The sequence below is a fragment of the Mauremys mutica genome, chromosome 5 (genome assembly GCF_020497125.1).
Source record: "Mauremys mutica isolate MM-2020 ecotype Southern chromosome 5, ASM2049712v1, whole genome shotgun sequence".
NCBI lineage: Eukaryota > Metazoa > Chordata > Testudines > Geoemydidae > Mauremys > Mauremys mutica.
Genome location: NC_059076.1, coordinates 130,619,559 through 130,642,343, shown reverse-complemented (window position 1 = coordinate 130,642,343; position 22,785 = coordinate 130,619,559). Strand labels below are relative to the sequence as shown.

Sequence of the window (22,785 nt, the reverse complement as noted above, 5' to 3'; positions counted from 1 at the left end):
ATATCAGTGAGGAAAATATCACAGCAGGGCACAGATGATCCAACATGTTCTTGGAATGGATTGGAGACAACTTTTTATTGCAGAAAGTGGAGAAGGTAACTAGGGGAGAGGCGGTTCCAGGTTTGACTCTGGTGTCAGTCCAGTGGAGTTACACAGAAGTGTAACTGTATAGTGGGTAACTGGAAGGAAAAAAATCAAGGTGATTTTTCTCGTCAGTTATTAAATGTATTGTGCGAATGATTAGACACTTCAGAGGGCAGTGGTAGGCAGGCAGTGGTCTCCAGATGAAGACTTCACAGGCGTGCAACTGGAGTGGGTGTTCATCAGATAACAGCCAATCAGGTGAATTTAACTAGGAATCATAAAGCCTGTGAGTTTGATGAAACAACTGTGCAATTCTGAGACTTTACAAATAAACTCCAGAATCCCTGTCAGCATCTCCAGGAACCATAATCAGCTGCAAAGGCAGTTGCAGCACTGGCAATAGGATGGCCTGGTACCAACAGCAATGGGGACAAGCTTTTAATCTTCTTATTAGTGATGCTTCCCACCATGCTTTTGGGATCCCAGACCGGTTCAGTGGCAGCGGGCAGAGCCGGCGCAACCCATTAGGCGACCTAGATGGTCGCCCAGGGCACTACAATATGGGGGGCGGCAAGCATGGCGGTATTTCGACGGTGGGACCTTCGGACACCTCTGTGGGGGGCGGCATTTCGGGGAGGGACCTTCCGCCGCCTAAGGCGGCAGAAAAGCTGGCGGCACTCCTGGCAGTGGGTCTGGCACTGCTTTCACTTTTCCAATCAGCAGGGCTGAAGCTGCTGTTGCTGGAGATTATTAGTGGTAGCAGCATAACAGCTACTCTCTCACCTAGTGATACAACGCACTACACAAACTACACTGCTTTCCTGCAGTTTCCTGTTGCTCAGCTGCTCCCAGACCAAAATATTATCTTAGTGAAACTGCTGCCACCTACAGGGCTGTTGGGGAATCTCTCACAGTACAGGCTCCTTCACTCCATCCCATTCTTTCCTGCTATACCTAGAGTTCCCAGCACGCGACATTCCCCAAACTGGAATTCATTACATCAGACCTAGAAGTTCCCCTTCAACATTCCCAATGCTTTTGCTCTTATACTAAGAACCTGTGTCTAGTGTGAACAGTTTAATCTGGATTGAAACAGTGAGCAGCAGTTAATATTGAGTCACAGGCTCTGTGGCCTGACACCCTTTCCCCAAACCAACAACTATAAGAGCCACATGTGACAGAAATACCTGGAATATCCGAAACGGACAGACTGAATCAGATCCTAGGTCAGCTCATCCAGTATCCAGTGACCAGCACCGATCTTAGAGGAAGGTGTAAGAACCCTGCAGTAGACAGATGTGGGATAACCTGCCCACTCACCCACATGGGTCTTGTTCTGATCTCTGGGACAGATTAGTTTAAACCCTGAAGAACAAGGTCTAATATCCCTTTCAAAATGTTTGGTATGAATTACAACTCCTCTGGATATTCTTGTTGTACATGTAACTATCCTGTCCTATTTTAAATCAACAAGTTCCACAGTTTAATCACATGTTGTGTTAAAAACATATTTAATCAGTGTTGAATTTCCCACTTTTTAATTTAATTGACTGGCCCTCTGTCCAGATGTTCTGAGACTGAGAGAATAGACCAGAGGTTGGCAACTTTTCAGAAGTGGTGTGCCGTCTTCATTTATTCACTCTAATTTAAGGTTTCGCGTGCCAGTAATACATGTTAACATTTTTAGAAGTGATCTTTCTATAAAAGTCTATAATATATAACTAAACTATTGTTGTATGTAAAGTAAATAAGGTTTTTAAAATGTTTAAGAAGCTTCATTTAAAATTAAATTAAAATGCAGAGCCTCCCGGACTGGTGGCCAGGACCCGGGCAGCGCGAGTGCCACTGAAAATCAGCTCACGTGCCGCCTTCGGCACACATGCCATAGGTTGCCTACTCCTGGAATAGATGCTTCAAATATACCTTCTTTAGACCATTCATGATTTTATATACTTTTATCCTGATTCCTCTTATTTTTTTCCTTTCTAAGGTAACAATCCCAATCTTTTCAGTCTGCCTTTTAGAGACCAGGTCACCAGTACTGCATGCAACGTTCCAGACAAGGCTGCACTATTGATCTATGAAAAGATATTATAATATTACTGGTATTATTCTCCATCCTATTCCTTATACAACCTAACTAATGTCAGCTCTCTTGACCAGAGGCTTTCTTTGAGCTGTCTAAAATGATAATCAAGTCGCTTTCTTGAGCTGATACAGTTAAGATCTACTGATGAAAAGTGCTATCTATGGGCTTTTAGCTATGATAATTATTAATTTAGACATCTATAAAGAATATGAGTAGTTTAATTTTTTCCTCTAATGTGCAATACTTTGCATTTATTGACACTGAATTCCATTTGCCATCATGTTGACCATTCCCCAGGCTTGTTTCGGTCTCTCTGAAGTTAGTCATAGTCCTCTCTGGTCCTGACTCACTTAAATAGCTTTGTGTCATGTGCACATTTTCCTAGCTCCCGACTGACAGCCCTCCAGATCTGCTACTGATGCTGAGGGATGTGCCATATGTCCCCTAATGCTACCAGGAGAACCTAAGCAGAATGCAAACCAGAAAACAGAGATTTCATCTTCACTGCAAATGCCACAGTGTTTGCGTGGGTCAGTGTTAGGTAAAAAAACACATTTCCTCTTCCTGGGTCCATGTGTTGCTTGGGTGGGTTCAGCACAAACAAAATTCATCATCACAGTAATGAGTTTTAGGCAGGAATCTCTAGCCCACTACAGTATCTATCCACTGTCAGATCCTGTAGAAATGAGCATTTGAGCCGGAACGTATCACTCTCCATTGCTAATACAGCAACCATTTCTGAATATGCTTGAACGCGATTGCTTAATCATGGCATGGCATTGTGTTACCATGACTTACCACTGGCAAAGTTCCACAGAAGTCAGCAATTACACACAGTCAAACTGGTGTGACAGAGAGATGAATCGGGTCACCATTTTCATGGATTTCTATCTATAGTCATACGTAATAATATTTTAACCCTCTGTACCATGTCTTACATACCACAGTGATAGGTGCTATAGAAAAACAAGACTGAGTAAAAGAGAAACTCAGACAGATTTATACATGCTGTTGAGCATGGTCTCCAGGTGAAGGCCTGGTCTACACTGGAAACTTTTCTTGGCATAGTAATATTAATTAGGAGTGTGATTTTTAACATTTTGATACCAGCAGAAGGCCTCGTGTAGATACAGTATACCTACAAAAAAGCGCTTTTGCCAATATAGCTTATTTAGTTTGGAGAAATAGTATTATCTATACCAACAAAAACATTCTACACTACAAGAATTTTGCCAATATGCATATACCTGCATATCTGTACTGGTCAACCTTTTATAGTGCAGATTAGGCTGAAAACACAACAGGTGTGCAACTTAATGACATGTTACTCACCAGGCAATCCAGAGGGTGAACTTAACAGTAATTATAAAGCCAGGATGTTTGGCAAAAGAAGTTTGCAAATTAAATATTCTGGCTTGTTCTTCAGTAGTTCAGACTAGCTGAGGAGCCGATTGGTTCTCTCTGGTCTTAAAATCAATGATTCTATGAAGATATTGAACTCCGATTTAAAGACTCTCACACTTGGTGCTACCACCTCCACGCAAGGATATACAACAGTGATACAGCCTAATGGAGGAAAATAGAGTGGATCATTCAGTCTTTTAAAAACAATATTTTATAGTTGTGTATAATACCTAACAGCACAAGGTCAGATCCTCTCACTGTTGTAGTGTTAACACTCACTTTGCACAGGTGTAAATTAATCTACAAGGTGCCAGGTATCGGGAAATCAACCCCCTGGCCTTCCGATCTCTTAAACTTTTACCTCTTTGTGCATGTTTAATGAAAAATTTTCCAAGAGTCTCTAGCAAAGAAATATCCCTGATCCTCAACAAGGGTTACATGCTACCAGCAACACAAATACTGGATATTGAGCTAACACACAAATTGAGCTTAAGGGCTACATTGTGTCCTTGTTTTCTGTATGCAACTTTCTCTATAATTACATGGGATTTAATGTGCACAGCCCCCTCTCTGCAATCTCTGTACTGGGGCACAAGCAATGCACATTTACATAGAGCTAGTTTGCATATTACCACCCTGGTGCCATTTCCATGATCTGCAAGTCGTATATAAATGTTAGGGTTTAACGCTTCACATATGTCAGTCCAGAAATATCAACTCCAGAAATATCAAGATGATCTCACAGACTCAGCTGATTTGGCTTCTTGTACTTTGGATACCGGGTAAGATCAGAAAAAGGGTAAAGATTACCAACTTGTTTGAAAAGCATATTTCATTTGAACGGTCTTATATTCTGATTATTTTATACAGACTCCAGTGGGGACATTCTCATGACTCAGACTCCAGAATTGCTGTTGGTATCTCCAGGAGACAGAGTCACTATCAACTGCAAAGCCAGTTCCAATGCGTATAGCAATATGGCCTGGTACCAACAGAAATCAGGACAAGCTCCCAAGCTCCTTATCCACAGCGCTTCCACCCGTCCCTCTGGAATCCCAGACCGGTTCAGCGGCAGTGGGTCTGGCACTGACTTCACTTTTACAATCAGCCGGGTTGAAGTGGATGATGCTGGAGATTATTACTGTCAGCAGTATTACAGCTACCCTCTCTCACAGTGATACAGAGCAGTACAAAAACCTCCCTGCTCTCTGGAGTTTCTATTGCAACAGCTGTTTCCTGAATAGTCAGGGGTTCAGTTTTACTGTTGCTGTCACACACAGTAGCCCTCTATCTCTCAGACTTTGGACACTTCACCCAACAGTCCAGTTCTCCCACTTCGCCATGGAGCTCTCACCCTGACATACCCGATGATTCACTACATTACATTCGGCAGTTTCCCTTCTACCGTTAATGTCTGTTTGTTCTTAAAAGTTATGTGCAATTTCCCACTGACATGATATAATCCTAGCACCTTTTGGATAAGTTTACATAGAGGACATATGTCCTACAATTTATCAATAATGACTCATCATGATCCTGCCCAACAGCGAAACAAGGTGTTATTCACAACAGGATTTCTGTAGACTACTAGGAAAATGGTGTAAATGACATCTGCATGACGTGCATTATATGAGGACAAATCCATAGCCACCTTGGTATTCAAAATTGTCACTCCACTACATACTGTAACAACACAGGTTAACCGGACAAAATGAACCATAGGCTCCCTGCTACATTACAACATTCCCTGTCTCCATAAGACTTGTGAAAGGTGATCGCTGACATTTGTAAAATATACTTTTTATTGTTGTGTAGACATGAGCTAAGAAATTCTAGCCATAAAGCAAAGCCTCCCTGCTTCCCCCTGAAAATCCCTATGAACTGAAGCATATAAACACTGAATATAAATTGAGATGGTTCCAAGTGATCCAGGACACAGACATAGGACACTCAGCACACAGGCAAGCTAAAGCTGATTCTGATGGACACCAGTGCAGATCAGAACTCCATTGAAGGCAATCATGGTACACTGTTTAAAACCAGTGCTCAGAGAGAGCAGACTCAGAGCCACAATATAGAAGAGCAATGTACCACCCTGATCCACGTGTGCAACTCTCACTGCCTTTAAATGGTATTTGCCCCTTCCCTGCAGTCTCCGCACTGGGCCACAGGGGATGCACATTTACATAGAGATGTTTTGCATATTTCCACCCAAGTGAAAATTCCCTGCTCTATAGAGCAGATATAAATGTTACGGGTTAATGATGTATGTTCCTCAGCTCAGTATCTTTCAGTCTAGAAGCATCAAGATGATCTCACAAATCCAACTTCTCTGCCTCTCTGTGCTCTGGATTCAGGGTAAGGAAAGCAACAGGGGAGAGGTTAACTTAAAATAATTTGTTACCAAGATATAGATGATGACAGCCGTGGCTCTTAAATCCCTGACTGCCAGTGACAGACATGTTCTAAATCACATTAAATAGACGAGTGGGTTTGTTTCTTGAGACCACAATAGCTCTTAATTACAACAAGTGTCAGAAGGTACGAATATAGCTACACTTTTAAAAAGAGAATAAGACACTAACATTGCATCATCCCTGTGTTAAACTGTTACACTGACTTTCTGTTCCTTTATTTTAATGTTGTTCTCCATGCAGGATCCAGAGGGGACATCCTTGTGACTCAGACTCCAGAATTCCTCTCAGTGTCACTAGGAGACACTGTCACTATCAACTGCAAAGCCAGTTCCAGTGCTAGCAGCTACATGGCTTTGCACCAGCAGAAACAAGGACAAGCTCCTAAACTTCTCATCTACAGCACTAACACTCGACCCTCTGGGATCCCAGACCGGTTCAGTGGCAGTGGGTCTGGCACTGACTTCACTTTTAAAATCAGCCGGGTTGAAGCTGATGATGCTGGAGATTATTATTGTCAGCAGCATAACAGCATCCCTCTCACACAGTGATACAGACCAATACAAAAACCTCCCTGCTCTCTTCAGCCTCCAGTCACTGTAATGAGTGGCTACACTGAAGCACTACAGTGGCACAGCTGTGGCTAGTGAAGACATACCCTGAGTTTCTGTAGTTTCTGTTCCTCTGGTGTTCCAGCTGCATCCTGCACGGTCACACAATCTGTGCACCTAACGCTGTCTACCTACGCGTGGGCTCGGTCGACTTAACTATGGGGTGTGGATTTTTCACACCCTTGAGGGATGTAGCTGTGCTACCGAGAGTTTTCAGTGTAGACCAGCCCTGTGAAATTGCTGCCCCCTACAGGGCAGATGGGACTCTCACTTCTCGCTTACCCTGACTCCTCCATCCAGTTCTTTCCGGTCATTTCTTAAACTTTCCCATGCAATATCCCTGGGGCTGGAATTTATGTTACTTCTGACATTATACTGTAATATGATCACTCAGCAGCTTTTGAACACGTCCTCGAGGTTGAGAACCTTTCCAAGTGGCACAGTTCATTTCACTTTTCCTTCTGTTCTTCTGTAACGTTTCTACAGGTTGAGACGTTTCGAAGAATTAGAGTGTGAAAAAAAGGAAAACACCCCAAAAAGTGGGGGTGAGGGAGGGGCACCTATAAGACATCGTTTGTTCTAACCTGTTGCGTTCAAAAGGGAGAAAGGGGAAAAGACCATTGGAAATTTTAGAATTACAGCATTAAAATTTGGAGGCGGAGGACGTGGAAACCAAAACAAAATGATAATTTAAATTCAAAGTGAATCCAAATTAACATTTTCAGGGTTTGTTTAAAAATTACCCATTCGAAACTATCAAAAACAATGGTTTTCTTTCCAAAACAATTGTTGGACAGAACCTTTTTTCAGTGGGAAAAAATTTGGGTTGAAAAATTCCAACCAGCTCTCCTTGGGACAGCTGCCATCCTGCAGGGTATCTGAACAATGAGTCATCCTCCATTCTGCCTCCTGGAGTTTAACAGGAGGCAACAATTACAAGATTGAAACAAACGGAACTCAATAATGTGACATTAGCAGTGCTAGATGGTTTTTCTATCCTTTGAAAAAATCATACTCATAGGTATGTCTACACTGCAATTAGGTTCAGAGGTGTGATTGCAGCACATGTACAAGCTAGCTCAAGTAACAACAGTTTAGCTGTGGCAGCCAGGATGTTGGCACAGGCTAGACTTCCAAGTTCAACCCGCTCAGGACCCTTGGTACATACTTGGAGGAGCTAGTTTGTGCTGCTGCTCATACTGCAGAAGTGTAACCTTAAGAGTCCTTCAGTGTCTCCTAACAAAGTGTTCACTGTCATGCAACACCAACTCCTATCTGGCCTGACCAACTCATTACACCTAACTAACACATTGCTATTGTCATAACTATAAAGGGAAGGGAACAGCCCTCCAGCGTACAATACTATAAAATCCCTCATGGCCAGAGACACCAAAATCCTTTAACCTGTAAAGGGTTAAAAAGCTCAGGAAACCTGGCTGACACCCGACCCAAGGGAGCAATAAGGGGACAAGATACTTTCAAATCTTGGTGTGGGGGGGGAAGGGCTTTTGTTTGTGCTCTTTGCTTTTGGGGGTTGTTCGCTCTTGGGACTAAGAGGGACCAGACATCAATCTAGGCTCTCCAAATCTTTCTGAATCAGTCTCTCATATTTCAAACTTGTAAGTAACAGCCAGGCAAGGCGCGTTAGTCTTATTTTTGTTTTCTCAACTTGTAAATGTTCCTTTTTGCTGAGAGGATTTTACCTCTGTTTGCTGTAACTTTGAACCTAAGGCTAGAGGGGGTTCCTCTGGGCTATATGAATCTAATTATCCTGTAAAGTATTTTCCATCTTGATTTTACAGAGATGATTTTTACCTTTCTTTCTTTAATTAAAAGCTTTCTTTTTAAGAACTTGATTCATTTTTCCTTGTTTTAAGATCCAAGGGGATTGGATCTGGACTCATCAGGAATTGGTGGGGGAAAGGAGGAGGGATGGTTAAATTCTCCTTGAGTTAAGATCCAAGGGATTGGATCGGTGTTCACCACAGGGGCGGCTCTAGGATTTCCGCCGCCCCAAGCAGGGCCGGACGCCGCAGGGGGGCGCTCTGGCGGTCGCTGGTCCCGCGGCTCCGGCGTGCCTGCGGGAGATCCACCAGAGCCGCTTGCCACCCTCCTGCGGGACGCCGCCCCAAGTGCGCGCTTGGTGCGCTGGGGTCTGGAGCCGGCCCTGGTTCACCAGGAACTTGGTGAAAAAGCCTCTCAAGACTACCCAGGGAGGGGAAGGTTTTGGGGGGAAAGAGGGTGTTCCAGACACTGAGGAATCTGGATGGTGGCAGCGAACCCAGATCTAAGCTGGTAGTTAAGCTTAGAAGTGTTTATGCAGGTCCCCACATCTGTACCCTAAAGTTCAGAGTGGGGGAGGAACCTTGACACCTATCCTGGTGTTTATCTACAAAGGAAGTCATACGAGGTATCAGATGAAAAACTTATAACAGGCTGGTCACCATAAACGTTGTGAGATGTATGTATGGATAGCAATTAAGAAGCTGTATGTTAATACTGAAAATATGTTTTAACCAAGCTAACCAGGCAGGATTGATAAACAAAGGTTTCCCAGATAAAGGAATGTTGACTTGCCTGTCTGCCCAGGTCTTGAATGTAAACGGAGCAGGGTTAGCCAGAGATGATGGGAATTATAGTTGCATACTGAGCCCACAGGAAAAGCAAATTAACAGAATGACATAGACAGCATGGTATTTGCCTCCATCATGGAGCTGACACACAGGCTATGTCTACACTGGCAATTGAACAACAAAACTTTTGTCTTTCAGAGGTGTTAACCACCCCCACTACCCCTGAAGAACTAACGTTTTGCTGCGACAAGTGCCAGTGTGAACAGCATATTGTTGGCAGGAGTGCTCTCCTACCAACAACGCAAACACCGCTCATTGAGGGGTGGAAGTTTTTTGTCGGAAGGAGAGCTGACAAACAGCGGCTACACTGCACAACTTTTAGCAGCACGGCTGTAGCAACACAGCCATGTCGCTAAAAGCTGTGTAGTGTAGGCATAGCCATAGATTAACTCCAGCAAACCTCTCTCACTGAGGCAGAGGGGTAACAAGGTGACCTATAGTTCTGAGTGTCCCAAGAAAGCATCAGATGCAACTACACTGCTATTGTTACTCGAGTTAGCTTTGATCCAGCTCAGTTGTTTTCAACCTTTTTTCATTTGATTCCCTAAAAAAATTCAAATGGAGGTGCGGACTCCCTTGGAAATCTTAGACATAGTCTGTGGATCTTCAGGGGTCTGCAGACCACAGTTTGAAAGCCACTGATCTAGCTACATCAAAGCTAGCTCAGGTATATCTACACGTGCTGCAATCACACCTCCCAAATGCTGTGTAGACATACCCATAGAGTTCCTCCAAACTCTTTTAAAATCATAAGGCTGGATTCTCCACTGGCTTGTCCACTGGGAGTGTAAAGTGGGAGTAAAAGCTGCTAGATCAGATTGGTGGCATCTTGCACCAACTTTGCACTCACTTAGCACAGATGTAAATGGCTGAACAAAGTCCACCAGAACAGGAGGGAATCAAGTGATTGTGATGACTCAGACTTTAAAATCCCTGGCAGTGTCTCCTGGAGACACAGTCACTATCAGCATTAGCAGCACCTGTGTGTCCTGGTACCAACAGAAATCGGTACAAGCTCCTCAACTCTTTATCTACAGCGCTTCCTCCCATCCCTCTGGGATCCCAGACCAGTTCAGTAACAGTGGGACTGGCACTGATACACCTGGGCTGATGATGCTGGAAATTATTACTGTCAGTAAGGACAGAACTTCCCTCTCATAGTGATACGTGCCAACACAAAAACCTTTGTTCCATTTGTGGTTAGTTCAATCAGGGAGGGTGAGGTCCTCTGCTAACAGTTGAGGTGTGAACACCAAGGGAGGAGAAATTGCTTTTGTAGTTGGCTAGCCATTCACAGTCTTTGTTTAATCCTGAGCTGACGATGTCAAATTTGCAAATGAACTGAAGCTCAGCAGTTTCTCTTTGGAGTCTGGTCCTGAAATTTTTTTGCTTTGCAATGTAAAGGTAGCCATCTTATAGCAAAAAAACTTCAGGGCCAACTGCTAGCAGAGGACCTCACCCTCCCTGATTGAACTAACCTCGTCATCTCCAGACTGATTCTTGCCTGCATATTTATACCGGCCTCTGGAAATTTCCATTACATGCGTCTGACGAAGTGGGTATTCACCCACAAAAGCTTATGCTCCAATACATCTGTTAGTCTTAAAGGTGCCACAGGACTGTTGATTTCTGCCCTGGAATTGCTGCAGTTCCACCTTTTGCCCACCAGAGGCCATTGTGGCACCAGAACAGCCTGCTGCATTCATGCTATTGGCTGTTCTGGTGTCACGGTGGCCCCTGGTGGGCAAAAGGTGGAACTGCAGCACTTCTGGGGCAGAAAGTATTTTCTGCGGAAAAATAAAATTTTGCAGGAGACATGAATTCTGTGCATGCGCAGTGGTGCAGAATTCCCCCAGGAGTATCAGAGAGCATAAAAATTACATAAGAATGCAAGGGCGGCACCGTGGTGCAGAGGGACAAAAGCAGCCTTTGGAAGAACAAAATTATGGCTTCTGTTCACATCTCCCCACTCACTCAGTGTGTGGCTTCAATGCGCCATTTCCTCTCTCATTTCTCATGTGCCTTTGTTCCCTCATCTGAAAACAGAAGATCTCCCCCATCCACATTGTAAGCTCCTTGGGCAGGGACACTGCACTCTGTTGGGGCTTAATTAATCATCAACTCCAGTTTATTGCTGTGGAGCCTGAACTATTCTTTTCTGCTGAGGCAGAAACAGCTGATGAGCTGGAAATGCCGTTTCTGTAGTATTGCTTATTTCATCTAATAAATACCAAATAATACGAAGGGAAATAATCCAACATTTTCAGACTTGGATGCCTAACTTCAGGCACCCAAATCCATGCTGTGCCTCCCAAATAACGGCAGCCTGACTTTCAGAGGTGATGAGTGCACACAGCTTCCAGCGCAAACTGAAAGTGCTCAGTACCTTCAAATATAGCTGCTTATGAATAAAAGCAGCTACAATATGGCTAACTTTAGGCACTCAGGTATGAAAATGCATGAGAATAGAAAATTGGCCTGTGTAATAAATACCTGTTCCTATAACAGACCAAGACATTATTTATGCTGCAGTTATCTGTTTAACAGCAGTCTGCTGATTCTCTTGCATCACTTGATATGTATCTTTATTGGATCTTAATACACCATTTATAAAAAAGCATTCGGCTAATAAAGATGAACCTCTAGCTGCCATTGCCATAGGAGGGCATCACTCATGTACAAACATACCCTACATAAATGAGCACATCAAGTTCCAGGCATGATACATATTCTGAAATAGTGCAAGCAAATCGAGCCCGTGACACAGGGCCTAAGACTAGATACTTTGCATATTTACAACTGACTGATATTTCTCTGATGCTCTGAGCTGCTATAAATGCAGCATTTAACTCCTTGTAGCTAACTGATCAGCACCAATCAGCCCTGACGTATCAAGATGATCTCGCAGGCTCAGTTCATCTGGTTACTATTACTCTGGACCCAGGGTAAGAATCAGTCGGAGAGTGGGCTTGATTTTCCTCTCAGTTCCACTACTTTTACATTGATTTAAATCAAGTTACCCCTTACGCACGTAAACCATAGGGGAATTAAGATTATATACTTTGTGCTCAATCTCAGAGCCCTGACATTCCTTAATTACACTAGTTAGTTAATTGTACAAAGCTCCCATTTCAAATCTGTTCATGCTGCTTTACATGAAATTAAGAAAACTATAAATATAAGTTACTTATTAGTATGGTTTATTTTTACTGTATTTATTTATATTTTGTTTCATTTCAGGCTCCAGCACGGACATTGTGATGACCCAGACTCCAGAATCCCTGGCAGTGTCTCCAGGACAAAAGGTCACTATCGACTGCAAAGCCAGTACAAGCATTAGTGACTGGTTAGCTTGGTACCAACAGAAACCAGGACAAGCTCCTAAGCTCCTTATCTATGGTGCTACCACCCTGCAAACTGGGGTCCCAGCCCAGTTCAGTGGCAGTGGGTCTGGAACTGATTTCACTCTCACAATCAGCAGCGTTGAAGTTGAGGATGCTGGAGATTATTACTGTCAGCAAAGCTATGATACCCCTCTCACAGTGATACAGACCAGTACAAAAACCTCCCTGCACCGTTCCGTTTGCTCCGCCCAGCTGTTTCCCATACAGTCTGTCCCAGTGTCAGTGCACCTGCTGCTCTCAGCTTGGGCACGGTGGTTGGGTCAGACTTCAGGCACCGCTCTGAAGCATTTTTCTCCCCAGGCCCTTGTCTTCACTGCAGTGATCGTTTGAGATATAACTCATGGCTTGTCCCCACTCCGAGTGCCGCCCACACACACAAACCTTGAGCTCGAGCTAGTGGTGCTTTACACTCGAACGAGCTGTCCCGGTGGGGGTGGGGGGTTAAAGCGTGAGTGCTGCTGACTAGAGCTGGGCGAATAACTGATTTTTAGTTCACTGGCAGTTTAAAAAAAAATCCCATCGGGTTTGTGTCAAACTAAATGCCCAGAAATGTCAGTAAATTAAAAAAAAAAGTCTATTTTGGGTCAAACTAAATATTTCCTTTGACCTGAAACATTTTGTTTCCAGTCATTTTTATAGGGCTAGATTCAAAAAATGGCTGGAGGAGGAGGAAGAGATGGTGCCTCCCTTATAAGTTTTAGCCCAGTGCTTAGAGCAGTCACATCAGATGCAAAGGACCCAAATTCAATTCCCTGCTGCAAGCAAAGGACAGAACTGAACCTGCAGCAGGGAACTGAATTTGGGTCTCTCACATCCAATGTGCTCAAAAACACTAACACTAGTTAGTTCAGCATCTTCCCCACCAGGGGCATCTGATCTACAGGGATGAACATATTCTTCTTTCATTTCTAAGTATGCACTTGATAGTAAAGCAAGAGTGAGAACACCCAAGTAAGGGAAGCTAATCCTTGATGCTTAGAATCAAACGTTAGACTAGCATTTATGGTAGGAGACCCTGCAAATACAGTCAACTGCCCCAGATCTCCTCTCCTCAAAATCTGCTCATTAACAAGTTATCACCAGCTCCACAGGGAACCACCAACTCACTGACTGATGAGCACCCTGAATTATTTTTCCTTATACTAAGAAAATATTGTTTTTAAAGAAAAGATCTGTTTCTGGTCGTGTAATTGGCAGTCTCTTCCTTGTCTGTTTAGGGAGAACCTGTGATAGCCTGGGAGCGAGGGAGAACTACAGGATCTGTCTGTGTCCAACAGTCTCAGTAAAGAGCCCTATTGATACCCACATCAATAGAGTTGTGTGTCTTCCCGATCACAAGGGATGCGACAGATCTCAGCAGTAGAATAACAATTCAGGTTCTTATATTGTGTTCATCACCACGATATCTGATAGAGGTGGTCAACATTTTTCACAAGGAAAATTTTCCCATCAAAAAATATCGTTTCATCTACATTGAAATTTTCTGCCAGATATTGTTGATTTCCATTTTTATTTTTTTACCAGGAGAAACTAAACAAAAATGTTTATTTCAAATCAACATTTTGAAACTCCTTTCTAAATGTTGTAGCCAGGATATTAGAGAGACAAGATGGGTGAGGCAATATCTTTTATTCTGTTGGTAAGAGAGACAAGATTTCGAGCTCACACAGACCTGAAGAAGAGCTCCGTGTAAGCAAAAAACTTGCCTCTTGTTAGTCCAATAAAAGATATTACCTCACCCACCTTGTCTCTCAAACGTCACTTAGACATGCTGAATCATTTGGTTTTGATCAGAAATGTCATTTTTTTTCCTTTTCAAATCTCTTTGGAATTTTTTGTTTAAAGAAAATTTGCAATATTTTGACTTTTCGTTCCAATTCAGAATACAACGCAATTTGGAAGTGTCAACATTTCCTGCAAAAGGATCATTCTGTTTTTCAGACAGCTCTAGTACCTATCTCATCACTTGTCCATTATTATCCACTTATGGAGGGGAAATTATAGTGAGAGAGAGAGAGAAGCTGAGTGTGTTCAATCCGGAGCATTTCTACTGCCAATCAACTTTAAAAAAAAAAAAAAAAACAGTAGAGCTAAATTCTTCTCTCAGTTAAGTGGGTGTAAATCAGAAGTAACTCCAAAAATTTAAGCTTAATAAGGGCAGATGCCAAATTTAAACTAACATTCCATCAGATACCATCCAACTTCAGACTTTTCTGTAATTTAATTTTCCTTCCCTATTAATCTAAAAACAGATGAATGTTATTCTCAATTGCAAGGCGGGGGGGCGGGGAGAGACTGGCATTTACATGGCGATTTTATACAATGTACTTAGCAACTTCCTATTGGCCACTAAAGTATATTTGTACAGGTTGGATCCAATTTCCCACTAATGTTACAAATTACAATCCTACCATATCAACTGGCACTGTAGAAAGCCTCCTGCCTTTACCTGTGTAAGCAGAAACCTCAGATTGAGTGCCGAAACCAAAACCAGACAAGTTACACCTCTTTCCACACCCACACTATGCTGTATGTCTAGAAGTTCAGGCCCTGGTGGAATACAGATCTGGGGGCCATTCCTCAGCTGGTATAAATCAGTGTAGCGCCACTGAAGTCAATGAAGTTTCATCAGTTTACACCTGCTGAAATTCGGACCAGGGATTGTCCGCACTGGCAGTTTTTGAAACCTGGCAGACGTGTTTCTCGTTATGTAGCTTACAGCTTCCCTTCCAGATATCTGAAGGAGGACTCTGTTCCACGCCCGTGTCAGACAGAAGAGAACTGTATTGGCCCTAGTGCATTTAGGGTATGTCTACATGTAACCCACACACCTTCTGGGGGTGGTGTCCTGCCCCATCTAGTGGCACCGAGACCACTTAGAGAGATAACATGAGTCTGCTCTACAGCCTTAGCTAACAGGCAGTTGGCTTTTAGCTCATGTTGTAGAGGCTCATGTACTAAGCTCCAGAAGTCCCCAGTTCGATACTGCCCGCCGATGGCCACGGTCTGTAGGCATTACATACACAGCATTTGGGAGCAAACGCCTCCCAGCCCCGCTTGACGGACTCAGGTGAGCAGGGCTCACGCTAGCGCTCTAAAAATAGCTGTCTTGACAGCGCTTTGCAATTGTGGCTTGGGCTGGAGCTCGGACTCCGGTGCCCACCCTCTTCACCAGGCTGCCCTGCACTTCTCCGCAGGCCCAGAGGTGGACTGCTGCACAATCTGAACACAGGCTGCAAAGGCTAATACAGCGAGCGCACTGGCTGCAGGACCTGCAGGACAGGCTGCCCTGTGTAGTCCCAATGAGGGGCTGGAGAGGGGGCCAGAGGACTGGTTAGGAGGACATCCTACCTTTCCCTGGGCCTTCCTCTGCTCCCCCCCCCACATCTTGCAGGCTGACACAGCCCCCTACACAGCCAGGAGGGTTTAGTGCTATGATCATGCCAAGGGTCTCTGAATGTGTTATAAGAAAAGCAAAGCAAACAGTGAGAACAGAACCTAGCCTGTGCACTGCTGTACACACATTAACTATCCAATCCTCCAAGCCCCCTCCCCTTTCTGTATGATGGGTGAGTCAATATTACCATCCCCATTGTACAGACAGAAAAGTGAAGTGACTTACCCAAGGCCACGCAGAGAGTCAGTGACAGAGCCAGATGCTCCAGTGCTCATTCCTCTAGCTCACGCTGCCTAGCACAGATTCAAGGAGCTGCGGGGGAGTGGGCGGATTTGAGTTACAATCAGCCTGGCAAAGACCCATTAAAAAGATACCAGCCCCAGGCACAAACCTCACCTACCCTCTACTTTCATGAGAATGAAAACAAACCCTACTGTTGATTTTACTCACCGGTCAAAAAAATTCCTCCCTCTGGGTCAGGGCCGGCTCTAGCCTTTTTGTCGCCCCAAGCACCGCTCCCCTACCCCAAAAAAAGAAGCCGCCACGATTGGCGGCAACTCTACCGCTGCCGCTTCATTCTTTGGCAGCAATTTGGCGGCAGGTCCTTCCCTCCAAGAGGGACTGAGGGACCTGCCGCTGAAGAGCCAGAAGTGCCGCCCCTTTCCATTGGCTGCCCCAAGCACCTGCTTCCTGCGCTGGTGCCTGGAGCCGGCCCTGCCCTGGGTGAGAGGGCAAGTAGAAATTGGAAGCCTATACCAATGGGCAGTCAATGGGGGTGATGCTCAGGATCAGACCAAAGGGAAGCATGGTGGTCCAGCATTATGCGCCCAGGTATGGCACTGACACGTGTACCAGTTCGCTTCTGAGCCTCACTCGGAATCACCATGGCTGCCTTTCCAAGCTGTGAAATGAAGCTCTCTCCTATTGACATTTCAAGCTCCTCAGGGGAGGGGATACTGCTCCCTGTTGGTGCTTCATTAATAACTAGGGTGCAAGAGCAAATGGGACAAATGCTCAGTTTTGCCAAAATAGTAGAGGCGAGTCCCCCTATTGGGGTGTGGAAGAACATTCGGGGGGATCAGCACACTGGGATAGCTACCACAATGCACTGCTCTTTGTGGTGTTGCAAGAGCTGCTAATGTGGCCACACCAGTGCGCTGGCAGCTGACAGTGTGAACACATGGCAGCACTTTCCCTGCTGCTGTCTCCGAGGGCTGGTTTAACTCCTGGCGCTCCACATCTGCAAGTGTAGCCATAGCCCTAGTCAGGGTTTCTTCAATCACAAACTGAACCTAATTGAAGATGCTTTGCATATTTACAGCAGACTGATCTCTCCTTGATAATCAACGAAGTTATAAATGCTTTTTTACTCTTAATCGATCAGTCCTAGGCAGCCTGGACGTACCAAGACAATCTCCCAGGCTCACTTCATCTTGCTCTCAGCCCTGATCTACACTACAAACTATGGGTATAACTACCTCACTCCAGGGTGTGGAAAACCACATTCCTGAGTGACAGTCATACTAACCTAGCTCCGGGTGTAGACATCACAGTGTTGATGGGAGGGTTCTCCTGGAAACACAGCTACTGTCTCTTAGGGAGGTGCAGTAACTGTGTGTCTTCACTAAGTGCTACAGAGTTCTGGATCAGGTAAGAATTACTCACAGTTATGGCTTGACTCGGCCTAGTTAGTTCTAATGTTATTGACTTTACGCCGAATCAATAACATTATTGATTCTAATAATTATTGGTTCTAATGTTATTGACATTGATTCTTAAGCCAATAAGAGCATTGATTCGGCATTAAGCAAGCAATGCATTCAACTATAAATACATTAGAAAATGGTTTATTTTTACTATATTAATTTGCCTCTTTTTTTTTTGCCATTTCAGACTCCAAGGGTCACACTAGCATGACTCAGGATCGCAAATCCCTAGCTCTAGGACAAAGGACACAAACTGTAAAGCCCGTACAAGCATGGGCACTTGGTTAGCCTGGTACCAACAGAAATCAGGCCATGAGCCCTCAAGAGCTCCTTACTACTCTGATACCTCCCTGCCATCTGGAGTCCCAGCCCGTCCAGTGGAAGTGGGTCAGGCACTAATTTCACTCTCACAATCAGTAGCATTGAAGATGCTGGAGATTATTACTGTCAACAAAGCTATAGCTCCCCTCTACCAGTGATACAGGTATATACCAAAAAAACCCTTTACTATTCCATTTCCTTTGTGAATCAGCTGCTTCATGTAGAGACTCACAGTGCCAGTGTTATCTTGGAATCTTGCAATTTTTAGGGCAAACACATTTTCCAGAGCAAAAATACATAGAGGGAGCAATATCAGGCTTTATAGTAGAAATTAGTTGCAACCTTCACTATGAAGCTGTTGCTGTCTCCATAATAAATACCACTATAAGTTGACTTCTGTATGACAGTCCCACAGATGCAGATCAAAGATGCTGTATAAGGAAACACTTATATATTAAGATACAAGTAAAAATACACTAGAAGGCTGCGAACTGCATCATATGGGTTACAGATAAGAAACTCTTCTTAGACCTGGCTCTCTTGCTTTCATAGAGGGATTCAATTCATATAAGAACACTGCAGCAACGATCCCAGTTCTATGGTTTATACTAGTGTCACTGCAGAGTTTTGGATCAGTACTGTAATGATATTTTATAAAGGGCAAGTTTCTCTCTTTCACTTGGTTTACACACCAAGTCTGTTACCGTTAATACTTTTTTTTAAAGGAAATTATGTTGCTAGATCAATTAAAATACATTGAGAAATCAAAAGTATATTCACTTCCATTATCTATTCTTTTAACAGGTAAATTAACCTGTGAGGGCATAAAAAGTTATTCTTTTAACACACGTCCTCCACTACAGAATGTCATCATTGAAAAGTATTTTTGGTGGGGTTCTGAGTATTTGATTTGTTTGTTCACAAAATGCAGTATTTCCTTGCCATGAGATCTACCCCACTACACCTAGCACAGGAAACAGATATTTACAGGACAGCGGCATTGCACATCTAGCCTCTTTAAACAAAAAGCTGAAATTTCACACAGTTGACACTAGATGGCCACATTCAACTATCTTTTCAGTGGGAGGTGCTGGAAGCACCACACTTAAAAGGTTAATTTTCAATCTTCAGGAATGAAAATAATGGTCTATTTATGCAACGTTACATAGAACATGGGACGCGCTGCTACAGGGCTCAAAAACAATTTAATGGAATACCAGCCTGTTCCTCTACCCTTTATAATAAATAATAATTGGAGATATACCAATCTCCTAGAACTGGAAGGGACCTTGAAAGGTCATCAAGTCCAGCCCCCTGCCTTCACTAGCAGGACCAATTTTTGCCCCAGATCCCCAAGTGGTTCCCTCAAGGATTGAACTCACAACCCTGGGTTTAGCAGGCCAATGCTCAAACCACTGAGCTATCTTCCTCCCTCCCCCTTTGGGATTTTAATGGCAGTATAGTCAGGAGATTCAGGGATAAAGTTCCCACAAGCCTATGCATCACTCTGAGATGATGACTAACAAACCCAGTAAGGAAGGGAAGAGTTAGGCCATTGCATAGATCCCCTGATGCATGGAGATCACACCATCAATATCATCTATCTGAAGAGATTCCTAGTATAACAATGATTCCACGCTCCTTACATTTAAATGAGCAGCCAGGCAGCACTGAGCGCTGAGAACATGTATTCCCATTCCACACTGACAGATGCCATTTCAACACAAAGCAAGAGATAGTGACTGTAGCCTAACGTGGGGTTGCTCAGCACCCAACAAAACATGGTCCTGATCCATATAGGAACCTCTGGGCACCCCTGTCACTATCATCAGAACTGCCATTGGAACACAAATGGAGGATGCTGGCCAAGGACTTGTCAGGTTGAGCTTGCGTATTTCATCCACCACCCCTTTTACTTCCCTTTTTCTGCATGTTTTAGGTCAGCTGGGAATTTTTGTATCTGAACTAAATTTGCATATTTCACACCCAAGTGACACCGCACTGCAGCTCTGAGCTGTCATAAATGTTCCAAGGCACTCGTTAGTTTGTTGATGAGCACTGGCTGATCAGACATATCAAGATGATCTCACAGGCTCAGCTCATCTGCCTGCTAGTGCTCTGGCTCCAGGGTAAGAAACAAACAAAGGGGGCACTGGATCCTTTAAGCTATAATGATCCACAGAAAAAAAAAAGATCTAGGTATTTGACAGTAACTTCAGAAATGCTTGTCTCCTAATTGCAGCTGAGAGAGAAAACAGGTTTGAGAAACATAGAAGCAATTGAAAACAATTTGGAATGAAAGAACCACCTCAAAGTTAAAGTTAGCGTCATTGTCAGAATGAGGAACTTTCATAAGTACGGAAAGAGGCACATGGGAATATTTATAAAGACAAGATAGTGTGTATTTTAATGAACTATACTATTGATACATATTTTATACACGTTTATGCTGAATGTACAGATTAGAGAAAGACTATACATGTACATACTAATTTATATTCTGTTTGCTAATTCAGACACCAGTGCGCAGATTGTGCTGACTCAGACTCCAGAATCCCTGGCAGTCTCTCCTGGAGACACAGTAATTATCCGCTGCAAAGCCAGTTCAAGCCTCACTACTGGTAGCTATAATGTACTAGCCTGGTACCAACAGAAATCAGGAAACGCTCCTAAAATGCTTATCTATGATGCTACCTCCCGGCCATCTGGGGTTCCAACCCGGTTCAGCGGCAGTGGCTCTGGCACCGACTACACTCTCACAATCAGCAGAGTTGAAACTGAAGATGCTGGAGATTATTATTGTCAACAAGGCAGGAGCTTGCCTCTCACAGTGATATGGACCAATACAAAAACCTCCCCATCCTGTTCCTTTCAGTGAACAGCTGCTTCCTATAGCTACTTGCTACACTAGATTTCAGACAGCATTTTGATTGGTCTTGGAACACCAGGCAGAGTCCTGTGCGCCCATTGCTGACCTTTCTATGATACTCTTGTCTCTTTCCCAATCCCAGTACTCCAATGCTGACACCAGTGTTGTCCCCCTGCTGAGCAGATGTTTAGCCCAGCTTCTCAGAGTAAGTGAAATCCACAATGCCGAGTGTAAGTAGATAATGTTTTCACCCCTCAGCATTGTTTTATTTATGCATACACACCCGTCCTGGAACAGAGGTGGTAAAAACAGCATATAATCAAACCCCTCTTTCAGGAATCTCATCCCAACACCAGTGCCCATATCCCAGACAGTAAATCTCCCTCAAGAATTTAATCAGAGACTAAGACAGAGAACAAACTTTCCTGCTGCTCACAGAGATCCCCTTCCTCAGAACCATGCATAACCCAAACAAACAACAACACAGCACGCTTTCTGTAACCGTGCCTCAGTGGGTCACAACTGAGGAGGCCAAGTTCAGGACGAACTGCTGAGAAATAGGGCAAACACAACCCAAAACTAGTGGTTATTCTTTCATAAAATATACCAAACCAGCCACAAAAGTAAACTCCTGTTTCACCACACTGGCTAACAAGAAGTCGTAAAAGCAGTTTCCTTGGGCATTCCAGTTCTTATATCACCAACAAAAACACTGCATTCAGAGAAGAGTGGTTCTTTACAACCAGTCTCATCAAATGAAAGGGTCTTCTGATCCCAAAGGACCAGCCACACATCCAGGTCAATATATAACTTGGATCTTATGCAAAAATCACACTGCCGCCAAACCTTTAGTAGCTAAAATCTGAAGGCTTATTCAAGAAAAGAAAAGAAAAGAAAAGAAAAGAAAAGAAAAGAAAGAGTTAAAATTGGCTAAAAGCCTCAAATACACACAGTAATTGCAAAGTTCTTGGTTCAGGCTTGTAGCAATGATGGAATAAACTGCTAGCTTGATAAGTCTCTGGCTGCTTCCAAATCACTGGAAGGACCTCTGTCCCTTGGTTAGAATGCTCCCTAATTCCACAGATTTGAGCAGGACAGAGGCAGATGGAGGGGTTTCCAGGGACATTTAGATCCTCTGTCATGTAGAGGGAAACCCATTGTTTCAAACAGAAACCTCAGCACAGGTGACCAGATAGTGTTTGGAATCATCATGGGCAAGTCACATGATCATGCCCAATTTCAAGACATTGCAGGAAGCCATTACCTATATTCCAGACAGCACGTTGCAGGACAGTCCACTCACTGTAAACTGCCAGTTAATTTTCCTTGTGATGAGCTACTCAATTTGAATAGTCCCCCCAAGATGCATGGCTAACTACTTCATGGGCATTACCCCTGGAGCAAACATTTGAAAACCAGGTACAAAGCCAATACTTATAGCTTCAAATACAATATGATACATGCATACAAATAGCATAATCTTAACCAGCAAATCAAACTTTTTCATAGACACCTCACTTTGTAGAGGAGTTGTTGCAAATATGTCACAGTGGTTTCAACCATGATCTATATGGTCATATTTTACTCAGTAACATCACATCTTCCCAAAACTGACCATATGCTCGCACATTAACAAAAAACTTGGAAGACTGTATAACAGCACCACCTGGAGACACAAAGACAGTTGAGTATACAGTCCTGTCAGAAAGGTTTGCTGCTAGGCTTGTTCAAGATAGAAGTTTTGGGGCAGGACTGATTTTTATCCCCCAGCAGCTAAATTGGGGCATTTGTTGCTGCCTAAATGATTTTATTCTCTGATTCCCTAAAATAATTCCTACTTGCTGACCACTCTG

At 43.6% G+C, this 22,785-nt stretch overlaps 1 gene segment (V, D, J or C); it reads left to right on the top strand.

Moving 5' to 3' along the window:
* Positions 1 to 5,821: 5,821 nt before the first annotated feature.
* On the top strand, positions 5,822 to 6,542 carry LOC123371795. The segment is given in 2 exon segments: positions 5,822 to 5,935; positions 6,235 to 6,542. Coding segments are annotated over 2 exon segments (405 nt in total).
* Positions 6,543 to 22,785: the final 16,243 nt, after the last annotated feature.